Source organism: Podarcis tiliguerta, assembly GCF_965153285.1.
Source record: "Podarcis tiliguerta genome assembly, chromosome: 3".
NCBI lineage: Eukaryota > Metazoa > Chordata > Lepidosauria > Squamata > Lacertidae > Podarcis > Podarcis tiliguerta.
The window spans coordinates 18,450,206-18,466,143 of NC_139536.1; the positions used below are offsets into that span (position 1 = coordinate 18,450,206).

The following is a 15,938-nucleotide window of genomic DNA, read 5'->3' on the forward strand; positions in this document are numbered from 1 at the left end:
CTCCGGGCTCAGTGACTATATGGTCTAATTGTGTGTTATGCCACACCCCCTCCCAGCAGCCAGCTTATATTATGCTACGTGCCATGGCAGCCATTTTGTGACTGGTGCCCACAAGCCTCAGAAATCAAAATGTGCCCACTGGTCCAAAGAATCTGATGACGCCTAGGGAGTGCAGAACTCACCTGTGATAAAAGAAGTCTGGCTGCTTTTTGTACTATTTTACAAGCAACCCGATTGTGATGTGTGTGTGTGTGTATGTGTGTTCAAAACTATAGTTTATGATATTTTATACATTTCCCTTCAGCTTGGGTAAGAAAGGGTAAACATAACTACCTGCTAGTTTATTTGGGAGTAAAATTAATCATACACACACAAACACATTCTACATAGAGGCTTATAATTCAATCAAAGTATTAGCCCACACATTTTCTCCTTAATATTCAGAAGCGAATAGCAGATAGCTACCAGGTGGGAGTGTTCAAATGAACAGCTTTATCCTGGTATTATGGGTAGCCTTCAGTGAGGATAACATTCCTTAAACTCCAAAGTATTTTCATATGTACTTTATAAGAGAAAGAGAAGAAATGCCACAGTTTGCAAATTCTTGGGAGTAAATTGCTCTTTATCCTGCAATTGAACAGCATGCAAAACTCCCCGAGTTAACAAAGGCCATTTACCACACAGTAAGCATCTTGTGAGAACATGAACAAAGGTTATAATCTTTATAGCCTCATCCCTAGTTGCTAGCCTGGAAAGGAAATAGGGTTGTCACCCGCCCTGCTGTTCTCAGCTTGAGACAATAAAGAAATGGAATAGGACTCAGAGCTCTTTGATCTTCTCTGCCAGTGATCAGAGAGAGGAAAACTTCTCAGAGCCTGGAGACTAGTTTCTTTAATGGTTTTAGCAGACCCCTGTAAAGTATCCTCAGGCCAGGAGACTGCAATGTCATGTTCCTCCCAGGCTAAAATCCACCCATACAGGTGTGATATGAATGCAACAATAATTTAAGTGTGAGGGTAGGATGTAGAAACCATTTACAGACACTTGCAGGTAATAAGCAGGGGGGAAATATATACATAGACCAAAAATATATATACTGTGAAACCTGAGATTAGCAAGCCGCCTATAGCAAGAGCATATGCGAAAACTTTCCAAGTGGTTGAGAAGTTTGTCCAGCAGCAGATAACCAACTTAACCAGTTTTGAACTTCCCAGTTTTACTTACTTGGGAACCCTTGATTGCCTAAAATAAAAAACCCATTGACCAGAGAGACTATTGTCATGGTTTGAGTCAAGACATCTGGTAAGCAACTTGTCAGGAAGACTGAGAGGAACTAACTTATTTATTACTTCCCCAAGGGCTTGTGGTTTCCTCCTCCAAAGAAGCTACTTTCATTCATCCCTGGTTACAGACTGTAGCCAGACTCGGCGCTTTTCAAGGTCTTAACCAGACTTCTTCAAATATACAGTACAGTGGAGGTTCCTTGGTCTGTTTCCTTGGAAGAATTGTGTTGCTTATCTCTTGGGGGTGAAAAGTTGGGATGAGCATTAGAACCTTAAAGCATAAGATGAGCCTGCTGCTTAAAGCATAAGATGAGCCTGCTGCTTTGGGCCATTGGCACATCTATTTCAGCATCCTGTTCTCACGCAATATGTCTTTGGGAAGCCCAAAACCAGGACCTGAGCAGAACAGCAGCCCTCTCACCACTTGTGATTCCCAGCAACTGCTATGCAGAACCAAACTGCCTTCAGCAGCAGAGACAGAATCTAGCCACTGAGAACCAGCCACATTGAGATTCCTGCATTGCAGGGGGTTGGACTAGATGGCCCTTGGGGTCCCTTCCAACGCTACAATTCTGGGGATTCACCAAACCCTCTAGCTCAATTCGTGTAGGGTGCTGGCTGTTCATGGTAGGGTGGGGAAGAGTTCCGTTGCAGAAGCAGAAAACTTTGCATTGATTAAACACTTTAGTTGGAATCTGCCCAAACAAGCCTTATGAGGAACGTTTGAAGGAGGTGGGTATTTTTAGCTTGGAAAAGAGGAGACAGAATTGTCGCCCCGGAAGCTTTTATATGTAAAGGGCGGTCTACAAATTTAATAATTGCAGATCAGTCACAGGAAAGCTTTTGGGACGCATCAGCAAACCCTGCTTTTCTAGTTTTTATCACGTTGGTGTCCAAAAACCAGTTCTGTGTTGGCTAAGGCACCAAGGCACCCACGAACACCTCCTCTTTGTGGCTTCCAGGTATCTGGAATAGGGAAAGACGAACACGGGGCAGGGAGCTGCTTCTCAAAGTCGGCGCGAGAGAACCTGGGACACCTTTCGGAGCGCCGAGAGGTGAGCGCGCGCCTCGGGCCTCCCTGCCGGAGAAAAGCGCTTCCAAGCCCGGCAGGGGTCGCTGGGCAGCCGGGCAGGTAACGTCGGGAGGGGAGCGCGGTGGGGTGGGAGAGTCGGTGGGTTCCGGCCTGCCTTGCAGGGAGCGGGATTGCTCCTCCCGGGGCCGGAAGCTCCTCCTTGTCCCGGGTGTGTGAGGGGGCGGAGCGGGGCTGGGTTGGGCGGCTGGGCCGGCCTGGGCGCAGAGAGTCCCGCCGCAGCCTGAGCTGCTCTTTTTCTGCGAGCGGCATGGAGTGAGAGCGAGCGAGCGAGGGCCGGAGGTGGCCAGCGGGGCGCAGCAGAAGGGGGACGCCGAGGCGAGCGCGAGATGGCTGCGGAGATGGCGCGGGGGCTCCGGCTCCTCCTGCTTCTCGGTGAGTGGGTTGGGTAGGGTGTGGGGAGAGAGAGAGGGGGAACCCTTCGCCCGCCTCGGAGGCCGGGAGGATGCATCGCCCGGCTACCCCGCGCGGGGCTCCTTCCTTCCCATTTTGCGCGAGGGAGCGAAGCAGCGCGCTTTTACGCATTGCCTTGGACACTGGTGTGCGTGTGTGTGGAGAGGCGAGCTGCGCGTCTTCCCTGAAGAACGCGTGCCAGAAAGTGCGAGCCGTGCCGCTCGCGGGTGTGTGTGGAAGGGAGGGCGAGCGAGCGGGCGCCTGCCTTTCCGCGCGGGGCTTCTTTGTGTCCGCCCGTGAGGCGTCGGAAGGGGAGCTGCGAAGCGGCCGCGCGCTTTCTCTCTCCCTCTTCAAGCCATTCAAAGCCCCTCTTGGTCCCCAAAGCGCTTCCCATCCCTCGGCCCGTCTCCTTGGTTTTGCACCCGCCGCAACAGGGCGCGTTTCCCCCCCCTCCTTCCCCTTCTCCCTCCTTCCCTCCCTCATTAGACGCGAGCCCAGCAATTGCTCGGTGCCATTCAGACTGAACAGCGGGATCTTGCCCGAGCAGGGAGCCAGGCAACGTCTCTCCTCCTCCTCCTCCCTCCAACGTGCTAGTTTGAAAACTGCTCCAAGGAGCGGGGAGAGAGGGGTTGGGAGAGCTTTGGCTGGCTGCAGGAACGAGGGGAACACACGCCAATACTTTTTATTTCCTCCCCAATGGTTCTTCTTTTTGGGAAGCAGGCGCTAGTTGGCGTCTTCAGAGGAGCTTAAAATTACATTCCTGTCCCGTCTGCGACCTAGGTTGTTTGGCTTCTTCATGAGCGCAAGGAAGGGCATTTGTAGGAAGATAGTTGGTTTAGTTTATTCACAGGTTGGTCACAACGAGGGAGAATTGCAGGAGGTTGTGCCCTTTGTTGGTGTGCTTTAAACCTCGGTAAGAAGTCCGCAGGATCCCGGAGCTTTGCAGAACTCTGGTTTGCAGCCGCCTCCATTAATGAGAGTTTGAAACTACTGGGGCCATTCTGATAAGCTTCAGCCTAATCGCCAGGACAAAAGCTGTAGGGCTCAAACTTCAGAATGAATCTGTTGGATTTGGGTGGCACTGCAGATTTGGGGAATGCATCCTGAATTTATCGACTGTCTGGTTCTCAGACTAATGGAGACAACACAGAAGTTATCATGTTAATATGTTTGCAAGAACAAATGTCCTTGAATATTAATGTTCCAGTAACTGTTTTGCAGACCTAGCTGTTGAACCTCCTTACAGCAGAGAATTGATTACTTTAATTCAGTCGTCAACAAACTCTTCAGAACAATTTTTGTTAGAGAAGCGCTTTCTCTCCCACATACTTGGCTGATAAATGCAATGACTGGTTCCTAGTGTTTGACATCAGGTCATGAACCTGATTATGGGTGAAGTCTCTCTATGTTAGGGATTGAACCCGTATATAACTTGCACAAACAGAAAGGTATGTTGAATCAATATTTGGCATGTTGTGCAACTGCAGAGACAACGTCCCGTTGCAGTTCTTTGATATTACAAGTCAGAGAAAGTTCTTGCAGCAATTTAGATCTTGGAGAGGATAATCTAATGGAGCCCTACCTTTCTGATTCACGTGATGACGAATTGGTTGGTATAGTGCGTGCAAAATAAGACGAGATAACCTATTACTGTTTTTACCAGTCACATTTTCCTTCCAAAGAACAATAGAAGTGCTTGCTCATGCGTTGTTCCACCACACAAGAGAGAGTTGCATGAAGTTGTACATTTGAGGTGGTAAAAAATGTAGAATTTTCACAGTGGAAAGTATTTTTCAGCTTCTCTTACCAGTGTTGTTCAATTAATGCTTTTCATAGATGGCCCCCAGAGTGCTCTTATGATGCAAAATACCATGCTGGCTGTTGTGTTAGAAGTTCCATATCTTGTGCAACTGCAATATTCAATTTTCAGGATATTGTACCTAAATTGGTGGAAAATCTCATTCTGAATTTAAAATTAATCTCAATAAATCTATATATACAGAGTGGCATCTACTTATGTCTGCCTTCTGGCACAGTGGAAATCTGCTTCCACAACGGGACTTACAGTTTCTACCCTTCCCCCTCGTGCATCCCCAAAAACTGCTCTACAAGGTCAGCTGTAAGCTATTTTGGAATTGAGAAAGAATTGCCCTCTTACTTAGATTATTATTTATTATTTATTTAATTTATATACCGCCTTATCCCTGGAGGTCTCAGGGCGGTTCAAAAAATAAAATCAAAATATAAAAACACGAAATACATAATCAAAATAAAAACAACAACCCAATATCCACTCCCCCCCCAAACTCCCACATTTTAAAAGAGCACAGGATGTCGATCAAATCAACCAAAGGCCTGGTTAAAAAGGAACATTTTTGCCTGGTGCCCAAAGGTGTATAATGAAGGCACCAGGCGAATTTCCCTGGGGAGAGCATTCCACAGGCAGGGGGCCACTGCAGAGAAGGCCCATTCTCATGTTGCCACCCTCCGGACCTCTGGAGGAGGAGGCACGCGAAGAAGGGCCTCAGGAGATGATCTCTGGGTTCAGGTAGGTTCATATGGAAAGAGGCTGTCCTTGAGGTATTGCGGCTGTGAGCTGTTTAAGGATTTATAGGTCAAAACCAGCACTTTGAATTGGACCTGGAAACTAATTGGTAGCCAGTGCAGCCGGACCAGGATCGCTGTAATGTGCTCAGACTGCCTTGCTCCGGTGAGCAACCTGGCTGCTGAATTCTGCACTAGCTGAAATTCCTGAACCGTCTTCAGAGGCAGCCCTACGTATAACACATTGCAGTAATCTAACCTTGAGGTTACCAGAGCATAGACAACAGTAGTTAGGCTACCCCTGTCCAGATAGGGGCATAGCTGGGCCACCAGCCGAAGCTGATGGAAGCCACTCTGGGCCACTGAGGCCACCTGAGCCTCAAGCGACAGCAAAGGATCCAGGAGTACCCCCAAGCTACGAACCTGCTCCTTCAGAGGAAGTGTAGCCCCATCAAGATCAGGCGATCTCCCACCCATCTGGTCTAGGGAACCACCCACTAACAGTGCCTCAGTCGTATCTGGATTGAGCTTCAGTTTGTTGGCTCTCGTCCAGTCCGTTAACCGAGGCAAGACACTGGTCCAGCACTTCGACTGCCTCACCTGTAGATGTAAAGGAGAAATAGAGCTGAGTGTCATCAGCATACTCTTGACAACATACTCCAAACCTCCCGATAGCCCCACCCAGCGGTTTCATATAGATGTTAAACAACGTAGGGGATAGGATTCAGCCCTGAGGAACCCCACATTGAAGAGTTTCTGGAGCACTGAAGTTGCACTTGGAATATTGGGTAGGAAGAACCTGTAGGCAGAAATGTTGAGAACTTTGATTTCCTATTCATAGTCTCATTCATCAGCCTTTTTGGGATTCTTATATTTCTGATGGCAGAGGGCTCTTGTAATCCCTAAGGGTTGTATCCAGCAGAGGTGTCCTGATAGCACAATGACTTCCCTCTCCTCTCTCTGCATCCCCAGTCTTATTATTATCATCTGCCTCTCTGGAGCAGATGGGAAGGAAGTCCTATTGTGCAGGCAGAAGTTGGTGACAACCCAAATATCAATAATTCCCAATCATTAAGAGTTTTGAACCCCCGTATTGTAGGGGGTTGGGCTAGATGACCCTCATGGTCCCTTCCAACTCTTACCATTGTATGAGGGATCAGCAGTGAGAATTGGCCATCTTGAGGAGCATCTTCATGGAAGGGACATAACAACAAGAAGTTGATTAGATTCGGGCTGTTGAACTTGAGTCCAGTTTAACTCGGTGGGACTTAAGTTATAACTAACTTGTATCATGGATTCCAGGAGGACCCGAGATCATCCAACATAGGCTGCAGGCTATGCAAACCTACCTGGAGTAAGCTTTCTTGAAAACAAATGTGATCTTCTTCTGAGTTCAGTCACATGAATGCCTGATGTTCACCTAAATCCAGTGCAAGGTCCTGATGGGCTAGAAAAGTGTCTATCTATTTTCTCCATATATAGCAGAGGAGAGCATCTAGTTCAGGGTTTCCCAAACATGGGTCTCCAGCTGTTGTTGGACTACAATTCCCATCATCCCTGACCGTTGGTCCTGCTAACTAGGATGGTGGGAGTTGTAGTCCAAAAACAACTGGAGTTTCCCAAGTTTGGGAAACCCTGAACTAGTTGAATGCAAGTACAATACATCTGAAACTGATCACAAAAGCCCAGTTATTTCTTGTAAAATACAGGACGCCTGCAGCACTCCCTAACTTCCCTGACGGGTGTGCTTCATCTTTCTAAACCTTTAAACGGGAAAATGTTAACAACCGCCTACTGCGTCTGGGTTGCTGCTTTAGGACTTGATATTTACATTATTTCCAGTAGATGCTGAAAATGCACCATGCGGCTGAACGCATTACATTTCTGAAGTGCTTAAATATTAAGCCGTTCCTCAAAATAGATGCCAAGGGCAAGTAAGCACAAGTACAAGAATAACCCATGAAAGGAGGGTGGAAATGCATGAAAATGAAGCTGGTGTGATTAGTTGAAATTACAGGGCAGCAATGTGGGCTTGCTGGATGGAATGGAAAAAGCCTTTGAAGTAAGGTAGCTGTTAAGTTGTAAAAGCAGCCCTTATGCTACCCTTAACACCGGAGGTAACATCTGCAGGGGGATGCAGAGCTGAGGCCTGGCTTGTGTGCCTAGTCAGTAGTAGAATACCGCATTCCTTGCCTGGCATTGCTTTGTTCACCTAGGTATATGAAGTCTGGAAAAACCCCCACGTTTCATTTGAACTTTGTTATGTAGTAATTCACAAATCTTGGGCTACTATATAGAACTTTGTGGGTTTTCCACCTCTTTTAGGTCCCCATGCTTTCTGTGTTACTGTGAAGAACGGAAAAGGTGTCCCCTTTGCTTTCTGCCTTCACTGCTGATTCATGCGTTAATGCCAGACCAAACATTTTAGCTTCCACTTCCAGTGCTTTTCACAGAAATGGGATCTGCGGTCCAGAAAAATGCAAGCTCATACCCAGGCAACATCCTCACCTTTTCAGCAAGTGAATTGTTTTAAAATCTGCTGTGTACAGTGCGCTAGATGCCCCGTACATGATGCTTACAATCCATAGGTGGCAAATATGGCCCATGAAAAGGAGTCCATATAAGAATAATGTACAAGATGTTAAAAAATTGTCGCCTTCATGAAGTTCAAAGAGGTAGTGCAGCTCTCGGGTATTGATTGCCCCTGAGCATGGCTGAGTGTGGATCTTATTACAAGCAAATAAAGCTATTGTTTGCCCACCTGTGAGGCATTCAGCAAGTGTGAGTTTTGAATGCTCTGCCCTCTCAAAGAAGCAACTATATTAGGAGTAGCCCTGCAGATGTCTGTGATAAAGGTCATACTTTGAGCTGAATGAGAGATCTGATCCTCCCCCTTTTCACACTATCTTGACGACAAACCCTTCCTTGCAGTCCTTTGTGTGGCTTGATGATGGAGGAGGAGGTGTGGGATGTCTCAAAGTGTCCTCAGATCCTGCTCTGCTTTTTAAAACAAAAACAAAACCCCAAAGTATTTAAAGTGAAACATGCAAGGGAAATATTTCCAGGGATCCAACAGCCATTGTGGTGCCCTTCAGACGTTTTGGACTACAAATCCCATCAGTTCCAGCCAGCACGCCCATTGAACCTAGGAACAACCAATCTTAGTCCAGCATCCTGTCCTCACAGTGGCCAACCCTGTGAGAAACCCCCAAGCACAGGCATGGCCAACCTTAGCCCTCCAGCTGCTTTGGGACTACAACTCCCATCATCCCTAGCTAACAGGACCAGTAGTCAGGGATGATGGGAATTGTAGTCCCAAAACAGCTGGAGGGCCACGTTTGGCCATGCCTGCCCAAGCAGGACCTGAGCACAAGAGCACTCTTCCCTCCTGTGGTTTCCTGAAACTGGTATTCAGAAGTATAAACTGCCTTCAAGCATGGAAGCAGGGCATTCATCATCCTTCATGGGTTAGTCAGATATAATGGGAGTTGTGGTCCACGATATTTGGAGGGCTCCATGTTTACTAGAGTTACATGTGAATGGGTGTCTTGGTTTTGACTACATTGGCAGTGGGGCATCAGCGAAACAACTTAGATTCAAAGCAGATGATACCCGTTTCTCCAGGTCTCATCCAAGTAGTGCTCATTCCGTTTAGCTTGCTTTCTTGGGTCAAGAAGGACATGAAGCCTGGGAGCAGGGAATCAAAGCTGTTAGGAAGTGCTCCTCCTCAGTGTTAGATTCTGCATAGTTCCTTACTTTAAACCCACTCTTGTTCCGTAAATTGCAAGGGTGGGGGAGGAATACTTCTCCATAAAATGCATGCATGCTTTTTTATGCGCCAATATTGTTGAATGGATATTACCACCCCGGTTATTTCTTTCTCTTCAAAAGTATAAAAAACAATTTTCGGGTCCCGTTGCTGTTTTGTTCCTGTTGTACGGTCTTCCTGAGCCTTGTTCAGTTTTGGTCTCCACTTCCCTTCCTTCCTTTGCTGCCTGCTGTTTCTGTTTCTGCTGCATCCCAGGCACCCCCTTCACTTTTGCCTTCACTCCCACTTCGCTCCACATTCTGCCTGCTCGAGTGATCAAAGTACCATTGGCCTTGAAAGTGAGCACCCCAGTTAAATAAATGGAGGCAAAAGCAGAAAGGTCATTTTTAATAAACCAGATGTTCTTAAAAAACAAAAACAAAACCCCCTTCAGCTACTTACTTTTGGGCCTGTGGTTGTGCAGAGAACTCTCCTAATAGTCTCCTAGTTTTCCTTTTTTTTCCCTTTCCACTGGAAAACAAGAGTCCATATATATGCCTACCAACTCAGATGGCTTTAGGAGAAGATAAGGCAGATAGGCTTTTGGTGGCTACTAGCCACATTTAATACATCTTGCCTCCATTGTCAGACACTGTATACCTGTAAATGCCAAAGGCTGGGATTCACAAGTGGGGAGGGAGTGTTCTGTTGTCCTCAGGTTCTGCTAGTTATCCAGTTGGCTATTATGAGAATAAGGGACGCGGGAGGCACCGTGGGTTAAACCACAGAGCCTAGGACTTGCCGATCAGAAGGTTGGCAGTTTGAATCCCCGCGATGGGGTGAGCTCCCGTTGCTCAGTCCCTGCTCCTGCCAACCTAGCAGTTTGAAAGCACATCAAAGTGCAAGTAGATAAATAGGTACTGCTCTGGCGGGAAGGGAAACGGCGTTTCTGTGCGCTGCTCTGGTTCGCCAGAAGCGGCTTAGTCATGCTGGCCACATGACGCGAAGCTGTATGCCGGCTCCCTCTGACAATAAAGCGAGATGAGCGCCGCAATCCCAGAGTCGGTCACGACTGGACCTAATGGTCAGGGGTCCCTTTACTTTTACTATTATGAGAATGGGAATCTGGACTAGATAGGCTACTGGCCTGATCCAGCAGGCTCTTTTTTTAAATATGTCCTCAGGTTGCATAATCAGTGCACCACCTTTGGTCATTAAAAATATATAAAGCAGTGTATTTAGTGGCTGAGCCACAAACGAAAATTTCTCTTGCATGGAATGCTAATCAAAATCTAAGCTTTGAATATTTTGGGAAAGCACAACCGGACGGCTTGAGCCACTTGTTTGTCTGGGACAGGAAAGAAGAAGCGGAGTTTAATCTTTCCATCTAAAAGGCTGACTGGTGCTGTTATGGGTATGAGAACTGGGGTGTGTGCGTACACAGCCTTGGCTGCTAGGGGATGTGTATACATTGAGTCTATTCGGGAAATGTGTGGCACTTGGTTGCTAGCAATATATTTTCATTGGGCATTTTTGTCAGCTGGTTTTTCAGCGTCCATTAAAGTCAATGACCATGGGGTGTGATTTTGCAGGATTTGCTATGCCTGAAGGTCAAACAGATTCCTCACTGGCCTTGCAGACAACTTCATTGTCCAGAAAGTGGGAGAAGCAACAAGAGGAACAGCCATTTTAGATCTGGTCCTAACCAATGTCGATGACCTGGTTAATGGGGTAGAAGTGGAAGGATCATTAGGCGCAAGTGATCATGCTCTTCTGAAGTTTACTATACAACGGAAAGGAGCAGCCAAGCATACTAGGACTCAATTTCTTGACTTTAAGAAAGCCGACTTCATAAAACTTAGGGAAGTGCTGGGTGAGATCCCATGGACATTAATACTAAAAGGAAAGGGAGTTCATGATGGCTGGGAGTTTGTTAAGAGGGAGATAGTAAAAGCACAACTTCAGGCAATACCAATGAGACGGAAACATGGAAGGTGCCTAAAGAAGCCAGGGTGGCTATCTAAAGAACTTTTAACTGAGTTAAGATTAAAAAAGGATGTGTACAAAAAATGGAAAAGGGGGGAAACCACCAAAGAGGAATTCAAACAAATAGCCAGCACGTGTAGACACAAAGTCAGAAAAGCTAAAGCACAGAATGAACTCAGGCTTGCTAGAGAGGTTAAAAGCAACAAAAAAGGCTTCTATGGGTATGTTCGTAGCAAAAGGAAGAACAAAGAAACAGTGGGGTCACTCAGAGGAGAAGATGGTGAAATGCAAACAGGGGACACAGAAAGGGCTGAACTCCTCAATGCCTTCTTTGCCTCAGTCTTCTCCGATAAAGAAAACAATGCCCGACCTGAAGAATTTGGAGGAAATGATTCAGCAGAGGAAACACAGCCCAGAATAACTAAGGAGATAGTACAAGAATACTTGGCTAGTTTAGATGTATTCAAGTCTCCAGGGCCAGATGAACTGCATCCAAGAGTATTAAAAGAACTGGCAGATGTGATCTCAGAACCACTGGCAGTCATCTTTGAGAATTCCTGGAGAACAGGCGAAGTCCCGGCAGACTGGAGGAGGGCAAATGTTGTCCCTATTTTCAAAAAGGGGAAAAGAGAGGACCCAAATAATTACCGCCCAGTCAGTCTAACATCAATACCAGGGAAGATTCTGGAGCAGATCATTAAGCAAACAATCTGTGAGCACCTAGAAAAGAATGCTGTGATCACCAATAGTCAGCATGGATTTCTGAAAAATAAGTCATGTCAGACTAACCTGATCTCATTTTTTGACAGAATTACAAGCCTGGTAGATGAAGGGAACGCAGTGGATGTAGTCTACCTTGATTTCAGCAAGGCATTTGACAAGGTGCCCCATGATATTCTTGTAAAGAAGCTGGTAAAATGCGGTCTTGACTATGCTACCACTCAGTGGATTTGTAACTGGCTGACTGACCGGACCCAAAGGGTGCTCATCAATGGTTCCTCTTCATCCTGGAGAAGAGTGACTAGTGGGGTGCCACAGGGTTCTGTCTTGGGCCCGGTCTTATTCAACATCTTTATCAACGACTTGGATGATGGACTCAAGGGCATCCTGATCAAATTTGCAGATGACACCAAACTGGGAGGGGTGGCTAACACCCCAGAGGACAGGATCACACTTCAAAACGACCTTGACAGATTAGAGAACTGGGCCAAAACAAACAAGATGAATTTTAACAGGGAGAAATGTAAAGTATTGCACTTGGGCAAAAAAAATGAGAGGCACAAATACAAGATGGGTGACACCTGGCTTGAGAGCAGTACATGTGAAAAGGATCTAGGAGTCTTGGTTGACCACAAACTTAACATGAGCCAACAGTGTGACGCGGCAGCTAAAAAAGCCAATGCAATTCTGGGCTGCATCAATAGGAGTATAGCATCTAGATCAAGGGAAGTAATAGTGCCACTGTATTCTGCTCTGGTCAGACCTCACCTGGAGTACTGTGTCGAGTTCTGGGCACCACAGTTCAAGAAGGACACTGACAAACTAGAACGTGTACAGAGGAGGGCAACCAAAATGGTCAAGGGCCTGGAAACAATGCCTTATGAGGATCGGCTAAGGGAGCTGGGCATGTTTAGCCTGGAGAAGAGGAGGTTAAGGGGTGATATGATAGCCATGTTCAAATATATAAAAGGATGTCACATAGAGGAGGGAGAAAGGTTGTTTTCTGCTGCTCCAGAGAAGCGGACACGGAGCAATGGATACAAACTACAAGAAAGAAGATTCCACCTAAACATTAGGAAGAACTTCCTGACAGTAAGAGCTGTTCGACAGTGGAATTTGCTGCCAAGGAGTGTGGTGGAGTCTCCTTCTTTGGAGGTCTTTAAGCAGAGGCTTGACAACCATATGTCAGGAGTGCTCTGATGGTGTTTCCTGCTTGGCAGGGGGTTGGACTCGATGACCCTTGTGGTCTCTTCCAACTCTATGATTCTATGATTCTATGATTCTATGAAGAGGAAGAGTTGGCATTCCTGTGCAAGACAGTATATGATAGATGCATGCCCTGCAAGGATTCTGCTGGCCCAAGCTGCTACCCATTGGATTTGACTCTTCTCAAAGATTGGGAGCTCTTGTTAGCAGAATGGCTGCTGCAGTATACACAGTGGGCTCTGAAGCAATCACTTTTTGCCCTTTCGGGGAATGCTCTCTGGACACCACAAAGTGTGGACTACTCAGCAGCATTCTCTATAGAATGCCTTTCTAATTTCATAACTGTTGCCCCTAGTGGCACGACAAGTCCATGCGTCTGGCTGTTAATCAGAAGGTTGGCGGTTCAAGCCCACCCAGGGACGGCTGTGGACAGGATTCCTGCATTGTACTAGATCAGGGACGTCCAACTCCCAAGAGACTGCAAATAAAAAACTGGCAGTGATCTACCCCTTTTTTGAGGGGTTCGGGTCAAAGTTGCTGAGCTTTTTTTTAGGGAGGAAAGTCCAGGGTTTTTTGGGGGGATACTAAAAATGGAAAGAAAAATGTCATAGAATAGAATCATAGAATCATAGAGTTGGAAGAGACCACAAGGGCCATCGAGTCCAACCCCCTGCCAAGCAGGAGACACCATCAGAGCACTCCTGACATATGGTTGTCAAGCCTCTGCTTAAAGACCTCCAAAGAAGGAGACTCCACCACGCTCCTTGGCAGCAAATTCCACTGTCGAACAGCTCTTACTGTCAGGAAGTTCTTTCTAATGTTTAGGTGGAATCTTCTTTCTTGTAGATTGTATCCATTGCTCCGTGTCCGTTTCTCTGGAGCAGCAGAAAACAACCTTTCTCCCTCCTCTATGTGACATCCTTTTATATATTTGAACATGGCTATCATATCACCCCTTAACTTCCTCTTCTCCAGGCTAAACATGCCCAGCTCCCTTAGCCGTTCCTCATAAGGCATCGTTTCCAGGCCTTTGACCATTTTGGTTGCCCTCCTCTGGACACGTTCCAGTTTGTCAGTGTCCTTCTTGAACTGTGGTGCCCAGAACTCGACACAGTACTCCAGGTGAGGTCTGACCAGAGCAGAATACAGTGGCACTATTACTTCCCTTGATCTAGATGCTATACTCCTATTGATGCTATAGTCCTATGTCAAAAAGTATTAAGGTGACCAAAAGATCACTAAGGGGAAAAAAAATAGCCTCACAGTGAAAACTCCATCTCCTCCATTCTAGCGGTCATGCACAAATGGAGGACGGGACCAGGAAAAGGAGCCCACGATTGACTGCACTAGATGGCCCTTGGGGTCCCTTCCCACTTTACGGTTCTAGGATCAGCAAGCTGCCGACTAGACTGGGAACTTAAAAAGAAAAGAGAACAGTTCTGCCAGACTGCTGCTTCTGCTTTCCCCTCCCTTCCAGGTTTTGCCTCCTTGCAATCTTACCTCACTGCCGCCCATTCTCATGCTTTTCCTCTGGCCCTCTCATTCATCCTGTTACTCTCTGCATAACCACAGGAGGGAAAGGAATGCTGGAAACATGACTCTTAAGTGCATTTTGAGAGTAGTTACCTTGTGGGCACTTAACCCATAGGAGGGCGGTGCTTTTACACCAGGATTACATAAGTAAGGTTGCCTCTATTGTTAGATGCCAGAGGGTAGGAACTTATCTTTGCCTCTTGCTAACAGTCCCAGATTCTTGCCCCCCAGCCCCCCAGACTCTTTTTTGTCATGGGGCAATGGGAGTCTGTCATACCTGCCAGTAGTTATTGGGCAGGGCAAGGCTTCCACCCTGATTTCAGGCGGCTTGTAGGTTGCCGATATTCACAAATGGCTCTTTTCCCACACACCCTTGCAGAGTGCTGTGTTTTCTTTGGCACCCTAATGAACACTTTTGAAAGCTCTCCTGTTTTCGCAAAGCGTCTTGACTGGAATGTGCATTCTCGTCCGCTCGGTTTAATGAAATGTTTGTCGCTTTCAGCTCTGTTTATACCACAAGGCTGCACTTTAGCAATGCTGGATGTGTCTGTGGGAAGGGCCTTTTGTGCCCTAAGAACCGATAATTCAGAGCTGCAGCTCTGCTCCTTTCCGCTTTTTAAAAAGCTGTGTTTGGGCACTGCTTGTTATCTGACTGGGGGGGACGGGGGACCAGGCTAGTTAAGAAGCAGTTTGCACAAATGCACCTTTTGTTTCTGCTAATTAGCAGAGTGATTGTCAGCAGGTCTAAGCAAAGTCTTGAGAAAATAAGATTTACCTAAAAGGAACAATGTGTTGTTCCCACTGCAGTGACTCCTTGCTGACTTAAATGAGCAGAGAATATGACTTAAAACAGCATCATCATAATCATTATTATTATTACTACTAGTACACCTGCCCATCTGGGTGTAAGTTATTCTGGATGGCTTCTAACACATATAAAAACATAACAAGATGTCAGACACTAAAAACTTCCGGATACAGGGCTGCCTTCAGATGTCTTCTAAAAGTGGTGTGGTTCTTTATCTCCTTGACATCTCAATGTTCTCCATGCAGGCTATTTGCAAGAAGTCTTTATGTCATAAATTAAAATTCTTTTTATAAGCAAACCCCCCCCCTTTTGACCCCCTCCCCCAATAGATTATATTGCACTAGGCAAAAAGCTGTTGGGTTGGATCAGTTAGTTTCACTCGATTCCCATTGAACAGGATGGACAATAACCTTGTTAATACATAACTTCCGCTTCTCAGGTTTGTGGTTTAAGTTACTCTTTCCAGGTAGATAGCCAGATCCTTCTCTCCTGGCTAAACAATGATGCTTTCCACCCCCCTAGTCATTCACTAATCCTTCTGACTCAGTAATTGCTGAAATCTGGTTAGGGAAGTTCTTGGGTAAACTGAATCCCAGGGGAGGACATTCCCTTCTAAGGAACAACTTT

The 15,938-nt window shown here is 46.4% G+C and overlaps 1 protein-coding gene across 1 annotated transcript in view; it reads left to right on the forward strand.

The window, feature by feature from the left end:
- Positions 1-2,462: 2,462 nt before the first annotated feature.
- The window catches only part of PTK7 (protein tyrosine kinase 7 (inactive)), a 105,449-nt gene continuing 91,973 nt past the window's right edge, over positions 2,463-15,938 (forward strand). The window contains exon 1 of the mRNA XM_083432972.1: positions 2,463-2,748. Coding sequence (XP_083289098.1) covers positions 2,703-2,748 — 46 coding nt within the window. The 5' untranslated portion in view covers positions 2,463-2,702. The remainder of the gene's footprint in view (positions 2,749-15,938) is intronic.